The 20,939-nt window shown below is 48.4% G+C and overlaps 1 protein-coding gene across 2 annotated transcripts in view; it reads right to left on the bottom strand.

Moving 5' to 3' along the window:
- HPSE2 (heparanase 2 (inactive)) overlaps positions 1–20,939 on the bottom strand; it is a 95,532-nt gene that overhangs the window by 71,287 nt on the left and 3,306 nt on the right. The window contains exon 3 of one of the 2 annotated variants that reach the window (XM_068688228.1): positions 11,799–11,960. The exons of the other annotated variant lie outside the window; for it this stretch is intronic. Within the exon in view, the coding sequence (XP_068544329.1) occupies positions 11,799–11,960 (162 nt within the window). The remainder of the gene's footprint in view (positions 1–11,798; positions 11,961–20,939) is intronic. 2 annotated transcript variants of the gene reach the window in all.

The raw sequence follows: 20,939 nt of genomic DNA, 5'->3' as shown, positions 1-20,939 counted from the left end.
AGCTGGGGGCACTGAACCCAGCCTGGAAGGGAGGAGAGCAGTGTGGAAGATCAGCCATCACGAGGAGCTCCAGCACTTGGTTCCTGTATGCCAGCCTCACAGGGCAACAGAGACTTGGCGAGGGGCATGGAGACATCAGTTAAGTGCCACGCATGTAGAATCATGACATACATGTCAAATCCTAGAACGCACCAACTTGGAAGGGGCTCACAAGGATCACTGAGTCTGACTCCTGGCACCACACAGAACCAACTGAAAAAAAAACAAAAAAAAAAAAACAAACGAACAAACAAACAAAAAAAAACATATATATATAACCACACACACACACACACACACATATATATATATATATATATATATATATATATATATATATATATATACATATATATATATATATAAAACCACAGACTATCCCAAATATGTGCACAAAATCAGGCTGCTCTGCCAGGCACTAGTGCCAAGCAGGCTGGGCAAAGGGCATCTGCCCCTTGTACCCACCTAAACGCAGAGCCTCCGGAGGTACAATTTCCACTTTCACTGCTATACACAAACACCTGTGGTTACAGCCTCCTTCTGACCCAAGGGCTGTCACTGTGCCCAGGTTCCTGCTCTGTACAGATGACATAAAAAGGATTACCCACCCAACGAGACTGTGGGTGTACATGCCAGAGAGTGACAAGCAACAGCTATCCAACATCAAAAGGTTTCCAGAAGGACCTTCTGCATTTGGTACAACTATTACTTTGTCAGACATCTAAACAACTTATTGGACTGTGTCGTTCCCCACCTTCCTTATTTTTTCCTTCCCATTAACCTCCAAGCAAATCCCTGAGCTGAATCAGTTTCCTCCATTTAGAGGCTCCACTCAAATTGTTTCTAGGATTCCCATCTTTCTCTTTCTTTTTACTTTACAAATATATAAATAGTCACATCGTCATACGAGACAAGTAGAGACTGACTCTTATGGGTAAAAAACAGATGTTTCCCAATCTTCCCTAACAAAGTAATATTTTATATATGGCTCTTCAATGGATTTATAGCCAATGAAGGGATGTTACTACATTAGCTCATGGAGGGGGTGGGTGATAAAAACTGGAAAGGAAGAGCCAGACAGGGAAAAAAGAAGCTATCCAGAGCGCTGCAATTGGAGAAGCATGACAAATGGGCAGCACAGTTTTAGAGGGCTTCGACAGCAAGGCAGATTGCCTGGCTGGGAGTGATTGTCCACAGCTGGAGCATCGCAGAGACCATCTGGTATTTCTTAAACATGCTTTCCCCAGGTGATCCGACTCTTGGAGTGCCCCAGCAAAGAGAAGAAAAAAGGACTGCGAGTCTCAGCCCCATTTCCAGGGCTACCCTAATTAGTTAATAGAATTATAGTTGAATTGGTTTCAGTTTCTCCTACAAAACGTCTGCTTTTGCCACCTTCTCAACAGAAAAGAAAAAAAGTACTTAAATTCATGGAGTTTCTTATTTCTTCAAGAAAGTCAATGATTGTGTCTCTTGGCACAGCAACACAATATAAAACTTAATGAAGTAAAAAGAGATCCAAAGTTTCCTTTGAACACCTTGCAGCCTCGCTCTTCTCCCACCACGTTCAGCCGTGCAGGGCATACATTTCCACAGGCTCGCACATTTGTCTCCCACCCCTGGCGCACCCATCCCCAGCATGAGCCTCTGTAAAAGCAGACCGCAGACCGCGGGTGGGACTTGGAGAACCTCCTGTTTCCAGGATTTTGACCCTTTTCTCAACTTGGAAAAGAGTTAAAGAATTTGATTAACAGTGCATGCCACAGGCTCCTGTCCCCATGGCGAGGGGCGCGGGCAGAGCAGCAGTACAGGGGTGTTCGCTGCATCCCTCACGTCCCCCATCCTGAGCCAGGAGCACCAGGAGCCACTAATGAAGAGAGCAAGAGAAAGCAGTAAATAATAAATGAGCGGACAGATGGAAAAGGGGTTAGCACGAGCAACCGGAGAACAGATCCTGGGAAGCCAACCGCGTTCCCACCAGCAGGCAGTGCCCCCACCGAGCAGCACAGGCAGGAGCCCGGCTCTGGCTGCAGCTCCTCACCCCCCACGCCTCTCCCTTCTCCTGTTTTCTCCACGTCTGAGCCCAGCCACGGAGCACGGGGCCGTCAGATGCATCCTGTACACCACAGAGGAGGCAACCACCCCGCGGACATGCAGTCCTGATTTCCAGCTGCAAGGCTCTCCAGCAGCACATAAATACCGGTCCTGTTATTTTTCTCGGGGAGAAAATATGTTGGGATGGTGGCTGGAGCGTTGAACCTGGTGATACTCCTCCGACTGCGGCACGATTTGTTGCTGTGTCACTGTTTGCTAGATTTTTTAAATTTATTTTTTAAACTGTGGAGAACTTGGCACACAGTCTGTCCATAGAGGCAGCCTTGGCTCCAAATGGGTACTGGAGAAGAGCTAGTGAAGCTGGGCACACTGAACATAACACCATCCAGAAATACATTCATGAGGTGCTTCAGCTTCTCCAGGCTGAGAAAAATTCTATAAGGAAATGATTAGGGCAAAAAACTGCATAAAAGACTATTTAAACTTTAAGTGTTTTAGATGGCCAAAAGCAGCATATTCCAGCACCAAAAAAAAGCAGAGAATTTTGGATGAAAACCCATCCTTAAAAAGTGGCATAGACAGCTGGAAGAGCAAACAAAATAAGCTACAATTATAAAGCTAAAGAAATATCAAGCAATTAGAAATTCAGAAGTGTAGAAAATTTACGAAGTATTTAAAGATGTGAAGAAAAATATAATATCTTGCAGAGTTATTAGTGGGAATTTAAATATAAAAGAAAGGGAAACATGAACAGAGATATAGGTCCATTATTCTGTCCACATGATAGAATTACTGACTAAGCTACAAAAATATAAATATAAGCACTTTGTTTTGGAGGAAAATATATGATGATGAACAAATAAGATGATGTACTTCACAGTTTATTAATAATTGAGAGATGTGTTAGATAACATCTGCTTTAGATAAACACAGTTAAGTCATCCGCCCTGGATAATTTGCACCTCTGAGTATGCTAAGGAGATCTCTGACCCATTGACGCTAATTTTTAATAAATCTTGGAATGCCAAGTAATTCTAGATGGGTAGAAGAGTGCAAACCCTGTGCTGGTATTTAGCAGGACAGGCTAATTGCCTGGGGAATTGCCACCAGTCAGCTTGGCATCAGACCTAGATAAATTAATTAAAAGCTAATTTGACAATCTAGCGATAATTCATTATATTCATGTCTCAACTAATTGCCAGCCAACATACATCGTACAGAATGAAGTCCCATCTAACTGTTACAAGTTGATTTAAGAACTTGCATTAATAAGAATAACTCGGCATAAGTAGATGGCAAGAAGTGGCTGACACGACAAAAACATTCATAGCTCGCTTCCGACCCCACATGACTCAGTGTTTTTATCAATCATTTAGATAAATATAAAATCCTTGGAGGCAGCGTGCAGATAGCACAAGCAGGTTAGTAAATAACGAACAAAACAGACCGCGTTCACCCTGCGATCCGATTTGTATGGCTGCATGGCCACGGTCCAGCAAGGCGTGCTTTAATGCAGCCAAGTGCAAGATAATACACGTACGGGAAAACAATACAGAGCTCGTATCGACAGGATGGAAAAGTCTGTCCTGCAAGGCCACAAGACAAAGGAGGAGCTACAACTGGAGTTTTGCAAAGCAGAGCTTGAGGAGCCAAATCTGTTCTACTTATGAAGAGAGAAAAGCAAAGGAGTGCCCCGAGTGCTGCACGTAGGCGCTGCACGGGGCAGCGAGAGGCAAAGCAAGATCCCAGGATCCTGTGGCTGGAAGCCAAAGCTGGGCCCAGGGCTGGCAGAGAGGGAAGCCATCAGCAGCACAGGGAGCAAGAAACATCCCATGAGAAGACCTGGATGAGCCTGGGGCCCGGCAAAAAAAGCAGGGGTGAAATTCAGTCACGCAGAGGGCAGGTATAAAAACTCTGTGTAACATAAGAGTGGAAGGAGCCCAGACACTGGCACACTGGGGGTCTGCTTCAGGCTACACGATCAGGGAGATCAGAAGCACGGGCTTATTGGGAGCATCTGAAATACAGAACCCGCTGGTAATTAGGGACCTTTAACTGCCCACACATTTGCTGGGAAAGGAAGACATCAGACACAGTCTTGCATCAAGTTCCTGGAATGCATCGAGGAAAAAATTGAGAGAGGAGACAGGAACAGCACTAGAAAGGAGGCTCCTCGAGATTTGCTTCTGATCAACAAAGAACCAGCAAAAGTACGAAGGTAGAAAGCAATGTGAGAAAGGCACTCCGAATGAGGGTGTTTGTACTCGTTAGGAATGGAGGGAAAGTAAGAATAAAAGCAGCCTGTTGTGAGCTGAGCTGCAGCTTGCTCCGAGGACTGGCAAGCAGGATTGCACGCTGAAGGAAAAGGGAGCTCAGGAAAGACGGTATTCTGCAAACATGCAGCCAGATAAGGCAACAAATGCAAGTTTGGGAGGGGAAGAGGGGTATGATGAGAGCTAATCAGAAACCCCCAATGACCTGCAGCACACGAAGGAGAAGTGGAAGCTGCATCAGACTGGTATGGGAGAGTACAAAGGGAGGGCACAAGGGAACGGGGACAAAGAAAAGAGCCAAGCGTTCAAAAAGAAACTGCTCACAGCAGGGATCATGAACGGTAACGAGGAGACATTTGATAACTACATTAGTGGGAAGAGACAGACCAAAGAGTTCATCACCTCCTGAGCAGGGAGAAAAGGTTAATAGATGGTTTTATGCCACTGAACACGCCACAAGCCCTCCTGAAGCTGTTAGTGCGTGTCAGCCCTCCCCCCTTCACACAGAAATCTGTTTTCTGTTAGGTTTATGTGTTTTCTTTATTCTCCACACAGCACCCAGAAAAAGCTGGTTCTGGTAATGACATTACATATTAAAATCAACAATTATAGTTACATTATGAGATACACAATTTATAAAATATTTTCTCTTATGAGGCTTGTTAAATAGGATGGTAAATCGAATTTAATAAATGCTAAATATGCTGTAAGAAGTCACATTCCCCACAGTTACAAAAGAAATAACCAAAACAGATAATGAGAAAGCCAAAGTGTTGTTTAACAGACTAGAGAGTGTCACCTGAAAAAGAGATTCACCTTCCTGACCTCTCTCACACACACACACCGTCAGCACACAATGAGTTGTAAAACCACTAATTAGGGTAAGAGAAGGCAGTGGTCCCAGGGGGGTGGCTTGCAGCTGTCTCAGGAAGCAGAGAGGTATAAATTGGGACACAAGAAAGGTATTTCACAATAGCCAACAACTTGCAGAGCTGTGCACGGAGACAAAGCTGAAATGTTTCAGGGCTTTTGTTGGTTCAGACTTCACGCAAAATGATAACAGACCACAGAGTTAACGCAATTAAAAGCAGCAGAGTTCAACTGTGAGCTATAGTAGAGAAGGAGCAGAAGAAAGATTACTTAAATGTGATGTTTCTAAATGGGCCTGAGGTCCGTCAGCAACTATCTTTGAAAATTTCAGGAAGACAAATGAGGTTTCAGAACACTGCAAAATGGCAAATATAAGTGGCTATGTTCAACAGGTTGAAAAATCAAGGAAATTGCAGGCCAGTCAACATTGCTTCAATTCCTGGAAAAAAAATTTGGAACAAATCATCAAACAACCCATCTGCGAGAAAGGGCTGGAAGTAATAGCCATGCCATGTGAAGCCAACCTGCTTTCTTTTTGACATAGAAAAGGGGTCTCATATGTGAGATAGAGGCAACAGATGTTATATACCTTTACTTTAGTGAAGCTTTAACTTCAGTTCTGTATAATGTTTTAATTAGCAAATTAGGAAAATAGAGTCTAGATGAAATTCCATACGGGGAACACACAACTGGCTGGGAAACTGTACACAAAAATGCAGACATGAACAAGCAGTACCATGCCAATAAAATCCACGATTGTACAGGGGCACACAGACAGGAGTGTCACGCAGAAGACATTAAATAATCCTGTGGCTCTTCTCAGTCAAGAAAGAGCTCGGCACAACACAGCTCATTTCAAGGCAAGACACTTCAAAAAAAGCCCAGACCAAGTGGAGAGAGCCCAAGGGACACCAAGCAAACAAGAACCACAAAAAATTTAAAGAGCGCTGAAAGGGACCTCAAGAGGCAGAATCAGCCACGCATGTGTCATTCAAATTGAAAATAACATGGCCATGAGGAAAGAGCAGAAGAAAGGCAGTCGTTCAGCGTGCAGAACAAAAGTCTTAGGGGAAACATGATAACAAGCCTCAAATATGCAAGAGATTTCTGCAAGGAGGAAAGGAGCACTGTATGCGGCTCTGCTTGTCCACAGGGACAGGACATGGTGTAACGCGCCTAAAGCGAAGCAAGAGATTTTAGAAACCTCAACCACACAATGATATAAATAATTACATCCTAGAGCTGACTGCTGCAGCGGGGTATGGACTCTCAGTTGCAGGAGGCTTAAGATTAAAAGCCACATCAGTTAAGTCTGTTAATGAGGATGTCCCAGAACCCAGCGCAATGCTGGTGCCCTGCCACCGAGCCCTGCAGCCTGCTGGCTTCACACACACACGCCCGGGATCACAATATATTTCAGCCACACACCAAATGCCCTCGGAAAGCTGTGTAGAGAAAACAAACAGCCACTTCATTTCAGAATGAGCTCATATAAACAGCTGATAAAGGCACAAAACCACTTGGTTACAAGAGAATGTTTTTCGTGGTGTGCTTGCCAGCACCACCCCCTCAGCTCTGATGCTGACATCTCCGAAGACACCTGCAAGCCATCTTCAAAAGGGACTCTGCCAGTCACTATCTACAGCCCCAGTACAGATATCACTTTTATGACATATTACAGCTTTTCTGAACCTTTCTCCTGGAAAATCTTTCTGTTTCAAGGCAATTATATTCTCCCCCATTGGAGCTAACAATGTCATTGCCTCCCTTTTGCTGGCATGACTCCTCCACCAGTACCCCAGTTGTGTTAATCAATGAGAAGAACTCAAGAAAAATGTTTTCAATGTGTATTTAGCTTTGAATGTTGCTTTTCCTGTGTCAGCTCTGATAAAAGGTTTGAGCCCCCAGAAGTCTGTCTGCTTTTCCAACAGTATTGGCTGGTCAGATAAACAACATTGCCTCTCCTTATACACCTTTCTGTGAGCAGAACCAGGTACAGCTGATTTGTCATGGAAAAGGCTAGAAGATGCCCTCTTGAGGTCCTTTTCAGATCTATTTTATATGATGCTGTGGATTATGTGTACACCATCATGGTCTGTGATGGAGAGGAGGGCAGGCAGCTTGATCTGAAGTCAATAACCAGCCCGTTACCAAGCCTCAGAAAGTGGGAGAGGGGGAGCAAGCACAGCACCAAGCACCCTGCCACAGCACCCTGTAAAACAGCGCTGATACACAGAGCTGCTGTGTGGATCACATCATGTTCAGGCTGGTCCAAAATAAGGTGTCAAAAAGGGAAGAAAGCTGCACTTACCTCTGCAAGGAGCCCAGAGACCCTCCTGGGTCCAGTCTCACAACCCCCCCCTCCAGCCCCACAGGGTGTCCTCCGTGGAAGCTGGTTATAAATTGAGATAAAACTGTATGTCTGGGGAAACTGTACCAAAAAACAACCTGAGCAGCCTTTCTGTCTGGCAGACAGGCACCTATAGCACCTTCAGCCCCTTGCCCCACTCCCTGCACAGCCCCTTGCAATGCCAGCCCCCAAAGCACCCCCCAGCACCCCACAGGAGGGCTGTGGGCCCTGCCAACACCTCCTGCTCCAGGACCCCTATCTCCCAAAGCAACGTCCCTCAGCAGGAATCACAGAACTGCTGCCCACCAGGGGAGGCCCACATGTGCAGGAAACACAAAAGCCACAGGTGCTTGACCTGAGCCATGCAATTCCCTGCTGCAGCAAGCAGGGCTCTCACCATCATCACAGGAGACAATAAAGGCATACTGATGCATAAAATATGGCATATTTCTCTCGGTGGGGCTGGAAGAGGCTCAGTGAGAGCCCTCAGTAGCGTGGGAACACGTGTGGTGGGCCAGGAGCTCTGTGTACCTTGGGGAGGGTCTCTGTCTCCTCTCTTGCTCCCTGCCTTTAGGGGCTGTGTCTCATGATGTGGCAGGGTGGGGGGCTCCCACCACACACCCTGCGGTTGTTTTCCTGTCTTCCCGATGCAGATGTGGGGTGGTAGGACAGGCTGGAGAGCTGTCAGCACTGTTCTCCTGGTGCAGGGAATAATCTGCTTTGCAGCTTCGACCAGAAGGCAGAGCAGAAAGAGATGCTTTTCTGCTGTTCAGAATGAGGAGGGGGGCACTATTTATTTCCTTGGGATGGGAACTCCTGAAGGCAAGTGTACTATTTATGGTTCATCCTTGTATCTTGGGAAGCTCAGTTACACTTAACACTTCATGCAAATACGGGAGGGGACAGTTTCTCACATATGTCTATTGACCTCCCGTGCAATTCCCTCTTCCATTAGGCTTAACAGGCTTTACTTAATAGCAGTACAGAAACCAGTCTGTGTGGTGCAGACAGTGCAGATCTCCAGTTCTTCAAAGCACAAATGCAGGACACCAGCCCAGCACAAACTGGCACCACAGATGGAGGGTTTCAGGCTTAATCTGCCAAAGCTCTGCCTGCTACTGCTCCACTCTCCCCCCAAGAGCACCACTAAGACCTGCACGCACTGAGCCTCCCTGCCCTGGGGCAGTTCCTCACACCTCACACACTAACAGCACAATGCTGTGCGGTCACCAGGGCTCCAAAATCCCCTCACTGTGACCTGGACTTTTCTCCTGAGGGCTGCAAAGCAAGGGAGCCTGCTGTGACTCTTGCAACTTGCACTCCGGCTGATAGGGGCTATAAAAGAAACACCTCCTGCTCTGGTTAGCTCGGCTGGGCAGAAGCAGAGAGGTGTTTGTAGGGAAGGGCTGAGCTGCAAGCAGTGGTTTCCAGAGGGCAGGCAACTCTGTGCACCCTCCCTGCTCCACCACGGGCTGGCCCGGCAGCACAGGAGATGCTGACGTGTGAAACGAGATACCTATCTCTGAGCAGCACGGGGAGGCAGCAAAGATTAATAAGCCTCAAAATGTTATACAGCATTTAAATAGCGCTGTCATGGATCAAAGACTATCACTCATCTCAGGCAGGCAGGCTCGGTAAGCCTGGAGAGATCACGTACAGCAAACAAATGCAAGATGCAAGAGAAAGCCTGCAGACAGGAGCAGAGGAAAGCTCATACTTGTCCAGAGAAATTGAAGTGGCCTAAGCCAGAGTCCAACATGTGTTCCTAGAGGAACAAGAGCCAGAAAGACTGCCTGGTTTCACTCAGTCTCAGTTGTGTCTTAGCACAAAAAGCACATTTTGCTTTAAGACAGCCTCTTACCTTGGAGGTACCTGCTGCTGGGAGCAGCTCAACTCCCGCTGCAAGGACACAACCCTGCCTGGTGGCTGGGACAGGGAGCCCGCTGGGGACTATGTGCAACTGGTGACTGTATTTGGAAAAGCCCCTGCTTTGCATCAGTGCCCCGGGGACTGCAGAATCATGCTCCTCCCATTCTAAGATCTTTCATTCTTAAAGACATTGGGATACTGCATGGAAGTGTGATGCCAATGCCACTTGCCCACGCTTGCGGTATGGGAGTAAGTATTCTCACATGACTTTGGGCACAACACTCCATTTGCATTCCTTTGGTATAACTGAAGAATGGCAGGAACTAGCAGGAGCAGGAGCCCCTTTTACAGAGAGGCTTGGGGCTGAATATTCCCTTGCTCAGGGTTGCCCACAGTGCATGCACTGCATGAGACCAAGTGACTCCTGGATGCAGCCCTCCAGGGGAGAACCCTCGTCTTCAGGGATCCCCCAGAAGCTCCATCCCTGCTCACTCATCCCCTTCAACATCCCTTCCCAAAACAGGTCTGTGTCCTCGCTCCTGAACCTCTCCTCGTGTACCTTGCTGCCGACCTGGGGACTTCCTCCGGCACCGTACAAACACGTTGTGCAGGACAAAAAGAAGTCCTTAAGCAAACTCTGGCTGATTGAATTTTGAAGGTAAGGAATGCCCTTCTGCAACAGATGTACAACCCCCTCTGCCCACCCCAAACACCAGATCCATCACGGAGAAGGGAAATATTTACACAAGTTAGTAGAGTTCCAGTTAAATATTATGCTTAGCTGTCTAGAGTCCATGTTCTCAGACTATGTCTATGAAATAAAAGATTAAACTTCATAACAATTATGAAGTTGCTCTGCTCACATTCAAAGGGAGTTAAAGGACATTAAAATAGTTCTTTGGGTAATATTACAGCGAAATTGTTCTCTCCCTCCTAGAGAGTTGGAGCTAAAACCTTGTGAACTCTCCTGTAAACACACTTGGAAAGGCTAAGAGCTGAGCTGATAACCAGGTAGCACCTCTGCTCCGCAGGTTCCGTAAAGTATGTGAGCAATGCCTGAGAGCTTTTGAAGCAGGGAGGGAAGGAGGATAGGGGAGAGCAGCTTCTCTTCTCGAGGGAAGTTTGTTTAGTGGAAAGTAAGCAAGTTGTCAGGGGAAAAGCTGACAATGTTGATTCCAGCAGTTGTACTGGGAATAAACAGCCAAGTGGATTACGTTACAGGGAATGAGAAACGGCTCTGAGGATCCCATTTAAATGCTGGGCTTTCAGGAATGATGCGATTCAGCCACGCTCCTGGCCCCAGTGCCCACCAGCCCCCGGAGCTGAGCCCCCTGCCAGCCCCAGTACAGCCACCCCTCCCCCGGGGGGGTCCCTGAGAGGTCGGCACAGCCGATGTCCCCAGGGGTGCCAGGGCTCACAGGGACAGGGGAGGACGTGGACCCGTGCTGGCTTAGGGCTGGGGGCTGGATACGAGGCTGCGCAGCACCCGCTTGCCTCTCCCAGCCAGCTGTGGGGGCCTCCACGGGGTCTGCCAGCACCCCCCCGGCCGGAGCGCGGGGCCCTCCTTCCCGTAAAAATGGGATGCCTCCCTGCCTTCCGCAGGAAAGGACCCAGCAAGAGGGGAAGGGGATCGTGCTTGATTTATTAGCCTCTTCCTCCTTCTCATCGTCTGTGGCTCATCCAGCTGTAGTGATAAGAACAGCTATTAAAGGACACTGCTGGCTGCTGGGATCCCATCCTTCTGCCCACTCACTGCCTGAAGACATCAGTCCTTTACAAGCACCATTAAATGTGTATCCAAAATGTGGCAGTCTCCTCCATCCTTTGAGATTGTGTTCCCTGGATAATACAAACAGTTGCCAGAAAAAGAGTATCCTCTCAGCTCTGTCTGGGCCATTATCCCTTTATATTTGCTCTTTAATATTTACTGGGTTCACACAAAGTGCATGCTCCGAAAAAAAAAATAAAAAAATCAGCTGCAGCTTAAAGGACTCCAAATTTAGTAATTGCTGCAGCCCCACCGACACGAACAGTTAGCAGGGAGATTTCTCCAGCACTTCACGTGCTGTGGTATTCTGCTTAGGTCAGACTGTGGAAAACCTTCTGTCCAGAGGCACCAAATCTGGAGTGTCTGCAGAGGTGCCAGCTGCAGAGGCCTTATGAGTCCACCATGATTTCCTGCAGATCCTTTCCCTCCCAGAACCCAGTAATCGTGGTCAGAAAGGGAGGCAGCCAGCGAGATGCTGATTCATACCGAGGTGAAGCACCCGAGGGTTTTAACACACCTGTGAGTTAGCAAGAACTAGCCACTGCTCCTGGCTCCAGAGCTGGTCTTGCAGCCTTACCTGTTAGTGTGAGGTTGCTGTATGTGTTTGAAAACTGCTCCTTTAACAAAACCAAGTGCATCTGAGCTGCCTTTTCCCTCTGTAGCTCCAACATTATGTCAGGATGCTGGGCGATCTTACAGCCTTTCTGCTTATCCAGGGCAATGTCACTGCGAACAATGTCTACAGCAAAAGGGAAAGAAAAAAGGGAGATGGCCAAACCTCAGCTTTCATTTTCACCAGACGCTTGGATCAGAACCAGCCAACATGACAGCCACACAACCATCACTCAGCATGAGCAACCCCAAAAAAAAGGGTCCAAACCCCTTGGATCCACCTATCCAGTGAAACTCCTCTGCTCAGGTCTCCTTTTCTCCCACGGAAAGTTCAAGTCATTGACTTTAAGAGGCTCACACCGCCTTCCACCCCTTCCATCCATCACCTGCCTACCAGCTGAGCTCTTACAACTACGACCCCTCCCTTGCTAGAAAGTACAAATGTCTCCCAACAATATTTATGTTATGACGCTGTTACTGGTGTGTTTAATACTAAATAATGAGAAAAGACTAAATCCTGTTCTGGTCACCCCCATCTTCCATTTACTATGGCTTGACAAAGACAGCAAAGAAGGCTTTTCCTTGCCCTATCTATCCTCACTGCAGCTATCACAGCTGCAGTTCACTCAGCATGGCTCTTTGAACAGGTCTCTACACACTTCTAACTCCTGACATCCAATTCAGAAGGCAGGAAGCTTACCTAACAATTACCTTCTCTTCATATGAGCATTTTTAAAGTCATATTGTGGAATAAGAATGCGATATTCCCTCTCCTAGAACAACTCACCTGCCAGGGAAATGAAAAGCTGGGGATAGCAGGGGAGAACAAGAATCAAATAAGATGTGGTCTCTAAACAGGGCAGGGGTACAAAACAGTCTTTTTGAGACCATTTTCTGATCGAAGGAACACTGTAATGTGCTCAGATCCACAGGCACCATATGTTGTACCGAATTCTTACAAAACCTTAGGCAGCCAGCAGTGATAAGGAGTGATGGAAGTTGGAGTCCTTCCATTGCATTGCATGAGGTCACCCTTTGCGTCACAAGGTTGCCCTTTCCTTGGTTTAATTCCCATCTAGCTAGAAGTTTCCGAAGGAGCTTATCATCAGAAGAGAGACATTTCTTGCTCCACATGCGTTCTCCAGCTCCATTATCATTATGCACATCAAGAAACACCGAAGCTGTTTCCAATAGCTGTGCTCCTGTCTTTCAAGGTGTCAAGCCTGAGGCTGTGCAAACCTAGGTTCCAAACTCTGCCTTGGGCTGACAGAGAACCCCCTCCGAGGGTGACATGGAGGGCTGGAGGCCACATTATCTGCGTTGGACCAAAACAAATTTGTTCCCTATAGGGATGGAGGGAATTTCTTCAGGTCATGCCTTGTGGGTCAGGACAAACACGCAGCTCACCTCCACACCAGGCAGGAGCAGGACTCCAGGCCTGCCATGGGGGCCTATAAGAGCCTGGCCAACCTGCTGACTTGTTTGCTGTCAGATGATGAGGAACTGAAGGCTAGGAGATCCAGCAAGGGGATTTGGAGAGGACAAGCCATTTCTGTGAGGTTTGCAAAGACCCCAGAGTAGTTTTGATGGGTTTGGTGAAAAGGCAGACTGATGTCTCCTCCAGTGGGACAAAAAGCTTCCTGGATCAGAGTAACTGTGAAGAAGGAGAGATCTGCAGGGTGCCGAGGTGAGCTCTTGGTCCTGCAGCAGTGGCATAGCCACATTCAGAGAACACAGCGCTCCTGCTCGGGCCTGCTTTTGCTGCTCCTAAAACCCAGCCCAGAGCCCACATGGGCCCAAAAGGAGGAAGCAGTGGCCTGGGACCAGGGGCCCTGTCGCTGTGGTCAGAGGCCAAGGCAGCACCTTGGAGAGTGCAAGGAGACATGGCAGCAGTCCTGTGTGACACCCCCACCCCTCTCTTTGGGGACCATGGGTCACAACAAGCACACGCTGGGGAAGGGACAGCCCTGCATGCACTGTCTCCAGAAATGAGGGGCAGGAGCAGTGTTTGGGTGCCTGTCCTTAGGTGTTGAAGTTGCTGTAATAGGAATTAGCATGGGGTTGGCAAACCCCATTGAGACAAATCCCCAGTCATTTTACAGAAGCTGAGTGCTGATGTGGTGAGGGGGGAGCTGTGAAGAGCATGGAAAGTGAGGACACTCTTCTGGAGGTCAGCTTCATGGGGTTTCCAGAAAGCTGCCACTGCAAAAGTGCAAGAAGCAGAAACAAGGCATTTGGTGGTCCCTGCTTCTCAGGCACAAAGGCCCAAGAGATTTGCCCAAGACCTACAGCTAGAGGTGAAGCCCACACTCATCATAGCTGCAGATTAAATGCTGGGTGGACGCCTGGGATAGAGGGCTCCTCAAAGGATTCAATGCCTGGTCACAGACCAGCAGCATCGAGGGAAGAGGGCTGGCAGGGCACAGCCACTGTGAAAGCTCAAGGGGAACCTCAGCAAGAGCAACCCAGGGAAAAGAACCCATGGCCAACAAGTCTGAAAGTAAATGAAGGGGAGAGATGCGAGGAGAGGGAGAAGGAGAAGGAGAAGGAGAAGGAGAAGGAGAAGGAGAAGGAGAAGGAGAAGGAGAAGGAGAAGGAGAAGGAGAAGGAGAAGGAGAAGGAGAAGGAGAAGGAGAAGGATCCCCCAGGAGACGCTGGGCAGGGCAGTCCCCAAACTGGACACTGCCTTCTGGAATGTGGAGCCGCAATAAAAACAAACACCAAAAGTCGAAATGAAATTAAGAAAAAAAAAAAAAAGAGAAGAGAAGAAAAATACCCAGCACAACAAGAAACCAAGCGTCTCTTGCCAGAAGTGCGAGAGAAGAACTCCAGATGTGGGAGCCCCAGAGGACGCCAAATGGTTTCCAAAGCCGGCAGCTCTGCCTCGGGAGGGAGCGGCCGGGCCGGGCCGTGCCGGGCCGTGCCGGGCCGGGTCAGTACCCTGGCCAGCTCAGCACGGCTCGGCTCGGCGCGGCTCTCCCGGGCGGGTCCCCGCGGCGCAGCCCCGACGGGGCGCTGCGGGCCAGCCCCGCTCCGCCGGGTCCCCGCTCCGGAGGCGGCGGCGGCGGCGCGGTGCCGGGCCCCGGAGCCTCCATGCGGTATGCCGGGAGCACACCCGTGTGGCGGCCAGGTGAGCTGCGGCTGCCCGGAGCCGCCCGCAGCATCGCCCCCCGGCCGGTCCCCGCGACAGCTCCCCCCTGCCCCGCCCGGAGCTCCCGGCACCGGCCGAGCTCCTGGCGGCCCCCCCCCGAGCCAGCCGCCTGCCCCCGGGGCTGGCGTGAAGTCGCTGAGGCTCAGATTGGTCTCCCGGAGTTGTCATAAAGAGCCCACTGCCTGCGAAATGAGGAGCACGGCTTCGATGTGGAAAGCCTAAAGATTTCTCAAGCCAGAAGCTGCATCCTCATCGTGCCTGTCTTCAATAGGCAATCCTCTGACAGATTCGTCTCATTCCTTTCCTTTAGATGGGAAAATTCCCTGACAATGAGTTCCACAAGTTATTTCGCACTATATAAAAAATCATATTTGTTTGTTTTATATGTAATAATTCCGCTGGATGCTCCCTATTTCTTGTGTAATGAAAGCAAGGAAATAATTATTCCCAAATTGTCTTCTCTGCATGCCTCTGAGTTCATAACATTTATCATATCATCAGTCATTTTTCCCAAGCTGAAAATACACTGATATCTGTGTCTGAAAGCTGTGATTTTGACTGCCTCCATCACCTTATCCTACACAGATGTATTCCTTGCACGGGTTCGTGTGGTCCCACCATAGCACAGCGTGCTTATAGCCTAAGAATGCTCTCAGTGGGTTTCTTTCCTAATGCTTCCTAACAGTGATTCGCTTTATACTTCCTTAAGTGCATTCAGAGAACAATCCATAATAAATTCAAAACATTTTCCACGAATGGCAACAGCCAATTTAGAACCCAGTTGTATAGGAAGTCGCACGCATTTCCCCTGTTCACATTATTTTGCATGAATTATTTCTAATTCATGAGAAGATGTAGCATAGAAGGAAATGCAGAACTTAAAAAAAAAAAAAAGTAATGTTTTTTAGAGAATTTAGGATGCTTATTAGAAACAATGAAACATATAACCACAGGAATCTTTTGTCTCACCCATATAGCAGCAAATGGCTAACTAATCAGGATCTCATTGTTTGATTGCGCCATTTCCTGCAGTTATAAAGCAATTTTCATTCACAATTCTTGCAAAACAGTTTGAAATTTTACAAGAAAAATGGCGATAGACAGTCGATCTTCGGAAGCACCTCCTGCACAGAGGTATCTCCCTTACCTCATGAAAGGTGATTTCTGTGGCTGTTTTTTATTTCCCAGGAAACAGCTAAGCATGGGGGCTCCTTCCACAGAAGCCCCCGCCATGCAGAGCAGGTTGTGGATCTCTCTCTGTGCTTACAGCCCCTGGGACCCAGCAGTCAGGAGGCTGCTGCAGAGCTCCCACCAAGATGTGGAGCTTTCTACAAGAGCCTGGCAAATCCCAGAGCACCAGAGGCCGTCAGAGGATCTGCTGGTCTTTGGGACAGAGTGCTTGCAATGCCTGAGCTGCTGCGAGCCTCCCAGAGGAGCTGTGTTTTAAACACTCAGAGGGTGAAAAAGCAATTGTTTCCTCTGTGAGCTCGGAGAGGACAGATGCCTAAGCTGCCGAGGGACACAGGCAGACAAACAGGTGCTCTGGGAGATCAGAAACAGAAGGTGGTTCCTTGAGTAAAGGACAGCTCGTTTGTTTGTTTATTTTTACGGGGACAAAAGGATGATTCAGCTCGTTGGGATACACCTGCTGCACTCAGAGCAGTTTTATGAGCTGGTGGAGCCAAAGCGGCAATCCCAGCCACAAGACAATAACCCTCACTGCTCTGCTGTCCTCATACCCCCGGTGACCCTCATCATCCTGCTCACTAAATCCACAGAAAAAACAGGTGCCTTATTTTCCCAAAATAGTGTTCTGCTGGTTTGGCAGATGATCAGAAAGGTGCCAGAGCCAGCAGGGCAAGCAGCAGCAGGACACAGCACAGAGCAAAAGGAAGGCACTGGGGACCAACATTTTTGGTGGCAGATACCCTAGGGATGACCTTCACCAGGTTCAGGAGGCAGTTTTGTCAAATTTAATCTGACCAAGACTGATGCTGCCACAGTCCTACCTTTCACTGCACTCTTTCCTTTCTTAGCACTTGCGGTCACACATTACGTGGTTAAGGCAGCTGCACTAGCTGGCGTGCAACCACCTCTCTGCCTTTCATGTCTGGCCTGAACTGATTCTTCACATAAATTCAGGCTCCAGATCCAGCAGACAGCAGGAACATGCCAGAAGGGGCAGGCAGGTAGGAGCAGCAGCGTGCTGGCACACACCTCTGCATCCTTGACCCTGAGAACTTGGGGTCCAGGTGAAGGGAAGTGCCACTTGGCAAAAGGAGTAACTTTAACAAGCCCAAGTGCAGGAGGTAGAAGATGCCAATTTTATGCTGAAAGAATATAAAGGAATCCTCAGGTCAGTTAGCAGCTTACTGTCTTCCTTTCAACACAATGCCTAAGACTTTCACACATATTCTAAAAGCACAGCATCCTAGAAGCAGCCTGTGCAATACAGATTTGGCACGGGTTGAAGGTGGAATCCCCCTGCTGAACAAACCTCCAAGCTCAGGTGTGGTGCCAGGTATAGAAAGCTGTCTGAAGGAGCGGATCCCAGACTGAAAGGATGCCCACAAAACCCAGTAGCCAGGATTACACAGCACAGCACAAGGTTTCCCGCACTATATGGCAAAATCTCCTGACTAGTATGGAAGGCATAAGGAACATGTCTTTTCCCAGGTTTTTGTGGTAATTGGCCATTTTTCCAGATGCCCTGTATCCTCTCCAAAAAAGGAAATAAAATAGAAGGAAGTAACTTACCAGCAATTAAGAGAGTATTTTTGAAATGTGTTGTCCATATGCACTTCAGCTCCAAAACTTTCCCTACGCACTACCTACAGCATGTATACGTGCTCCCTTTCCCCTCTCCCTCCCACGACCCACACAGGGCCGCACTGTCGGTGTGCGGCAAGTGTCCTTTGGTCTTTTCTCAGCCACAGACCCCCAATAGGCTGTGAAAGGATGAAGAAGTCCCAGAGGCCATGCACTTGGGCCAACACATCTTAAAAAAATTCAGTTACAAGAAACTCCTCTTTTTCCCTTGAGTTTTCCTTTACAGCACATATGCACAGAGGGAAACTCTAAGCAATGTTTATGTCAGTGCAGGTTGTCCAAAACTGGTCTCTGTGGCTTCGAAATAAGAGGCAGTTGAGGACAGGAGGCTTCACCTCAGCGCACCAGGCTCATGCTATAGCACCAGCGGGGAGCTTCCAGAACAGGCTCTAGGATTAGGATGGCACCTGTAGCACCCCTTGCTGAACCAACAGAAGAGACACCAGCTCTCCAAACCACCTGCCCAGGGATCAGACGTGTGCCTGTGGCAGGAGAGAAGCATCTCCAGCTAACAAAGCACAGCTGGTGAGGAAAAACAAACTCAGCAGGGCACACAGAGAGAAGCTGCACTGAAGGGAGATGCAAATCTCTTGGGCCAAAAACCTTGCACCTCTTGAGCAAGTGTCAAAAAGTCCCCAGTACAGCCCCACCTCCTGGTACCAGAGCTTGGTACATGATAAACTGTTTTTCTATTGTAAGCAGACATCAGGCAGGCCAATGTCATACCCCAAAATTGGGGGCTTAGAGACTGACTGTGCAAAGCATGGGCTACACGGGATGGCAGCCACCCAGTGCGCACTGTGCACAGGGATTTAATGTAACAGAAAATTTAGATAACCTTGTGATATTCCACAAAGTTCAGGGGATACATACGGACATGCTGCCATCAATGGGAACCCCATGCCCTAGGGTGCACCTAATCCATTTTTCACAGGCACCTGCTTTTACAAGTTCCTTTGTCAGGTATGAACAAATCTGCCACCAGGTGATGGCATTTCTGTGCCAGCTTTATATGCAGCGCCGAAACGAGTTGCCACACGCCCTCTCTGTGGGCACTGCAAGCTGCCGCTGCAGATCACTCACCGCCCTGTTACCCTAACTGCCCAGACATGACGGGTCTGAGGCGGGGTGAGGCTGCTCGGGGTTACAAAGGAAGGATGCCATACACACCTGGTGTTTTACAATGCGTCCAGGTCCGTGCTTTCAGGAAGAATTTGTGAAAGAAAAAAATGACCCCAAAGCCTAAAGGGAATGCTTTACTGCAGGAAAATGAAGTATACTTTAGAAACAAGCAAAAAGAAACCACTATAATCTTTGGATTTGCCCACACTCTCTCAGGGAAAGAATACAAGGCTGTAGAATAAGCTGTTGAACCACTAAATTACCACTGGTGAATCCATATCAGTTATGGACCTGAGCCCAGCTGTTCCAGCCCCACTGAAGAGGCTGAACATGAAGAGGAGATGAAACCAGGATTGTAAGGCACTACAGAGCACTCTGCTAAGGGCTGGGTCTGTTGTGCCAAACACCAGCAATTTTCCAGTGGCATTTGCCTGCCTGAAAGCTGCAGAGCTGAGGAGGCAAGGCAGGAGACTGACCTGTGCTGGCACCTCACCTGTGCATCAGGGGGCCTCCAGGTACACCCTAAGAAGGTACCATCTAAGCTGATCCCTAATGCATCTACTCCTGATATATAGCCTCCAAAAATTACACAAACGTCCAGCTCTGTGAAGTGAATGGGTACACTTTGGTGTTTGTCACTGCATGTGTTTGAGGGTGGGAGGTGGTGCTTCCTAACCCAAAGCACCAGTACCAGGTACAATTATAAGGTGTATTTCTGCCCTTCAGTTACAGGGGGGAGAGAAAAGGAAAAAGGCAGGTGAACCCAAAGGAAGACCTAGGTAAAGGCAATTTTCAAAAGATGGAGGTGTGCACGATTTTAACAGTTTGAAAGGGAAATAAATGTAAGTTTACACAGAGGGAAAGAGTTGGGAGAACCTCTGAAAATTTCAGATCATCAGAAAGGTGAGGCACTACAGGGACTGAAAAACGATCCAAGGCAGCAGTGAGGAACCTGATCTGGAGGGCAGTGGGGTAGCAGAGGAGGATTTGCTATGCAAAGATCCCTGCCTGGAGATTCATTCAAAGTCTAGCAAGCATCGTCATGGTGCAGAGCATCCATGAAGGATGCAGCCCTGTTGCTGCTGCCTGTATGAATGTCCCAGCCAGAGCATTCAGGCAGCGCATGAGCAAGCAGAGGTGCAGCGTGAGCACCACTCACAGAAGGTGCTTGCTAGTTCTCAGAGCAGCCTTGTGTGCATGCCCTTTGCCTCTCCTCTCAGCCCTGCACATTACTGAGTTGTTGCAGCTGCAAGGAGATAGAGGAATATAAGATGTGCGCTTCCCTTCCAGTTCTGTGCGGGCCATGTGGAAACACAAAGCACGGGAACATCCATGGGGGCTGCAAAGAGAGAACAGGCTCTGGGTTCACAAGCCTGGAGTCTGTCTGCACCCACAGGACAAACGTGAAAAGAGACAATTGCTCAAAGCAGAAAACAACTGAGCTATGACTTGTCACACCACTAAAAATCACCAAGGTTATGTGTCAGGCTTGGACATTCACAGATTTCTTTTAATCACTCTCTTTTTTAACTAACCAAGCCCCATAAATTCTTTCCCGCACCCATGCCACTAAAGCTTAGACAAGAAATTTCAGAAAATAGTTGCTGGCCGAACAAAAGCACACGCACAGAGAAAACAACCCAAATCACCCCAGATAACTCGGGGAGGGGGAAGGGAACTAGCAGGGCGCTTGCTGGCTTTCCCCATGCTCAGATACTGATTGCCATCTTTTTCTGTGCTGCCTGCTCAGCTCTCAAGTTCTTCGAAGCAAGGGCAGGGTTGCACGTTTGTGCATGCCCTGAGCCCAAGCAGATCCCGGACAAGCCACAGATGAGGGAACGAAAACCAGAGCAGCGCTCCGAAAGGAGAACATGGCTGCTCAGATCCAGTACAGTGGGGCAGAGAGCTGCAGTGGCATCAGGATTTCATTTTGGAGAACTGGATCCCTCTAGTGAAGCACTCGGTGCAGCCTCAGCACAAAAAGATGAGAGCTACTAGCAATTC

This window comes from Anas acuta, chromosome 7 (genome assembly GCF_963932015.1).
Source record: "Anas acuta chromosome 7, bAnaAcu1.1, whole genome shotgun sequence".
Classification (NCBI taxonomy): domain Eukaryota; kingdom Metazoa; phylum Chordata; class Aves; order Anseriformes; family Anatidae; genus Anas; species Anas acuta.
This window is presented reverse-complemented; position numbering and strand designations above follow the sequence as displayed.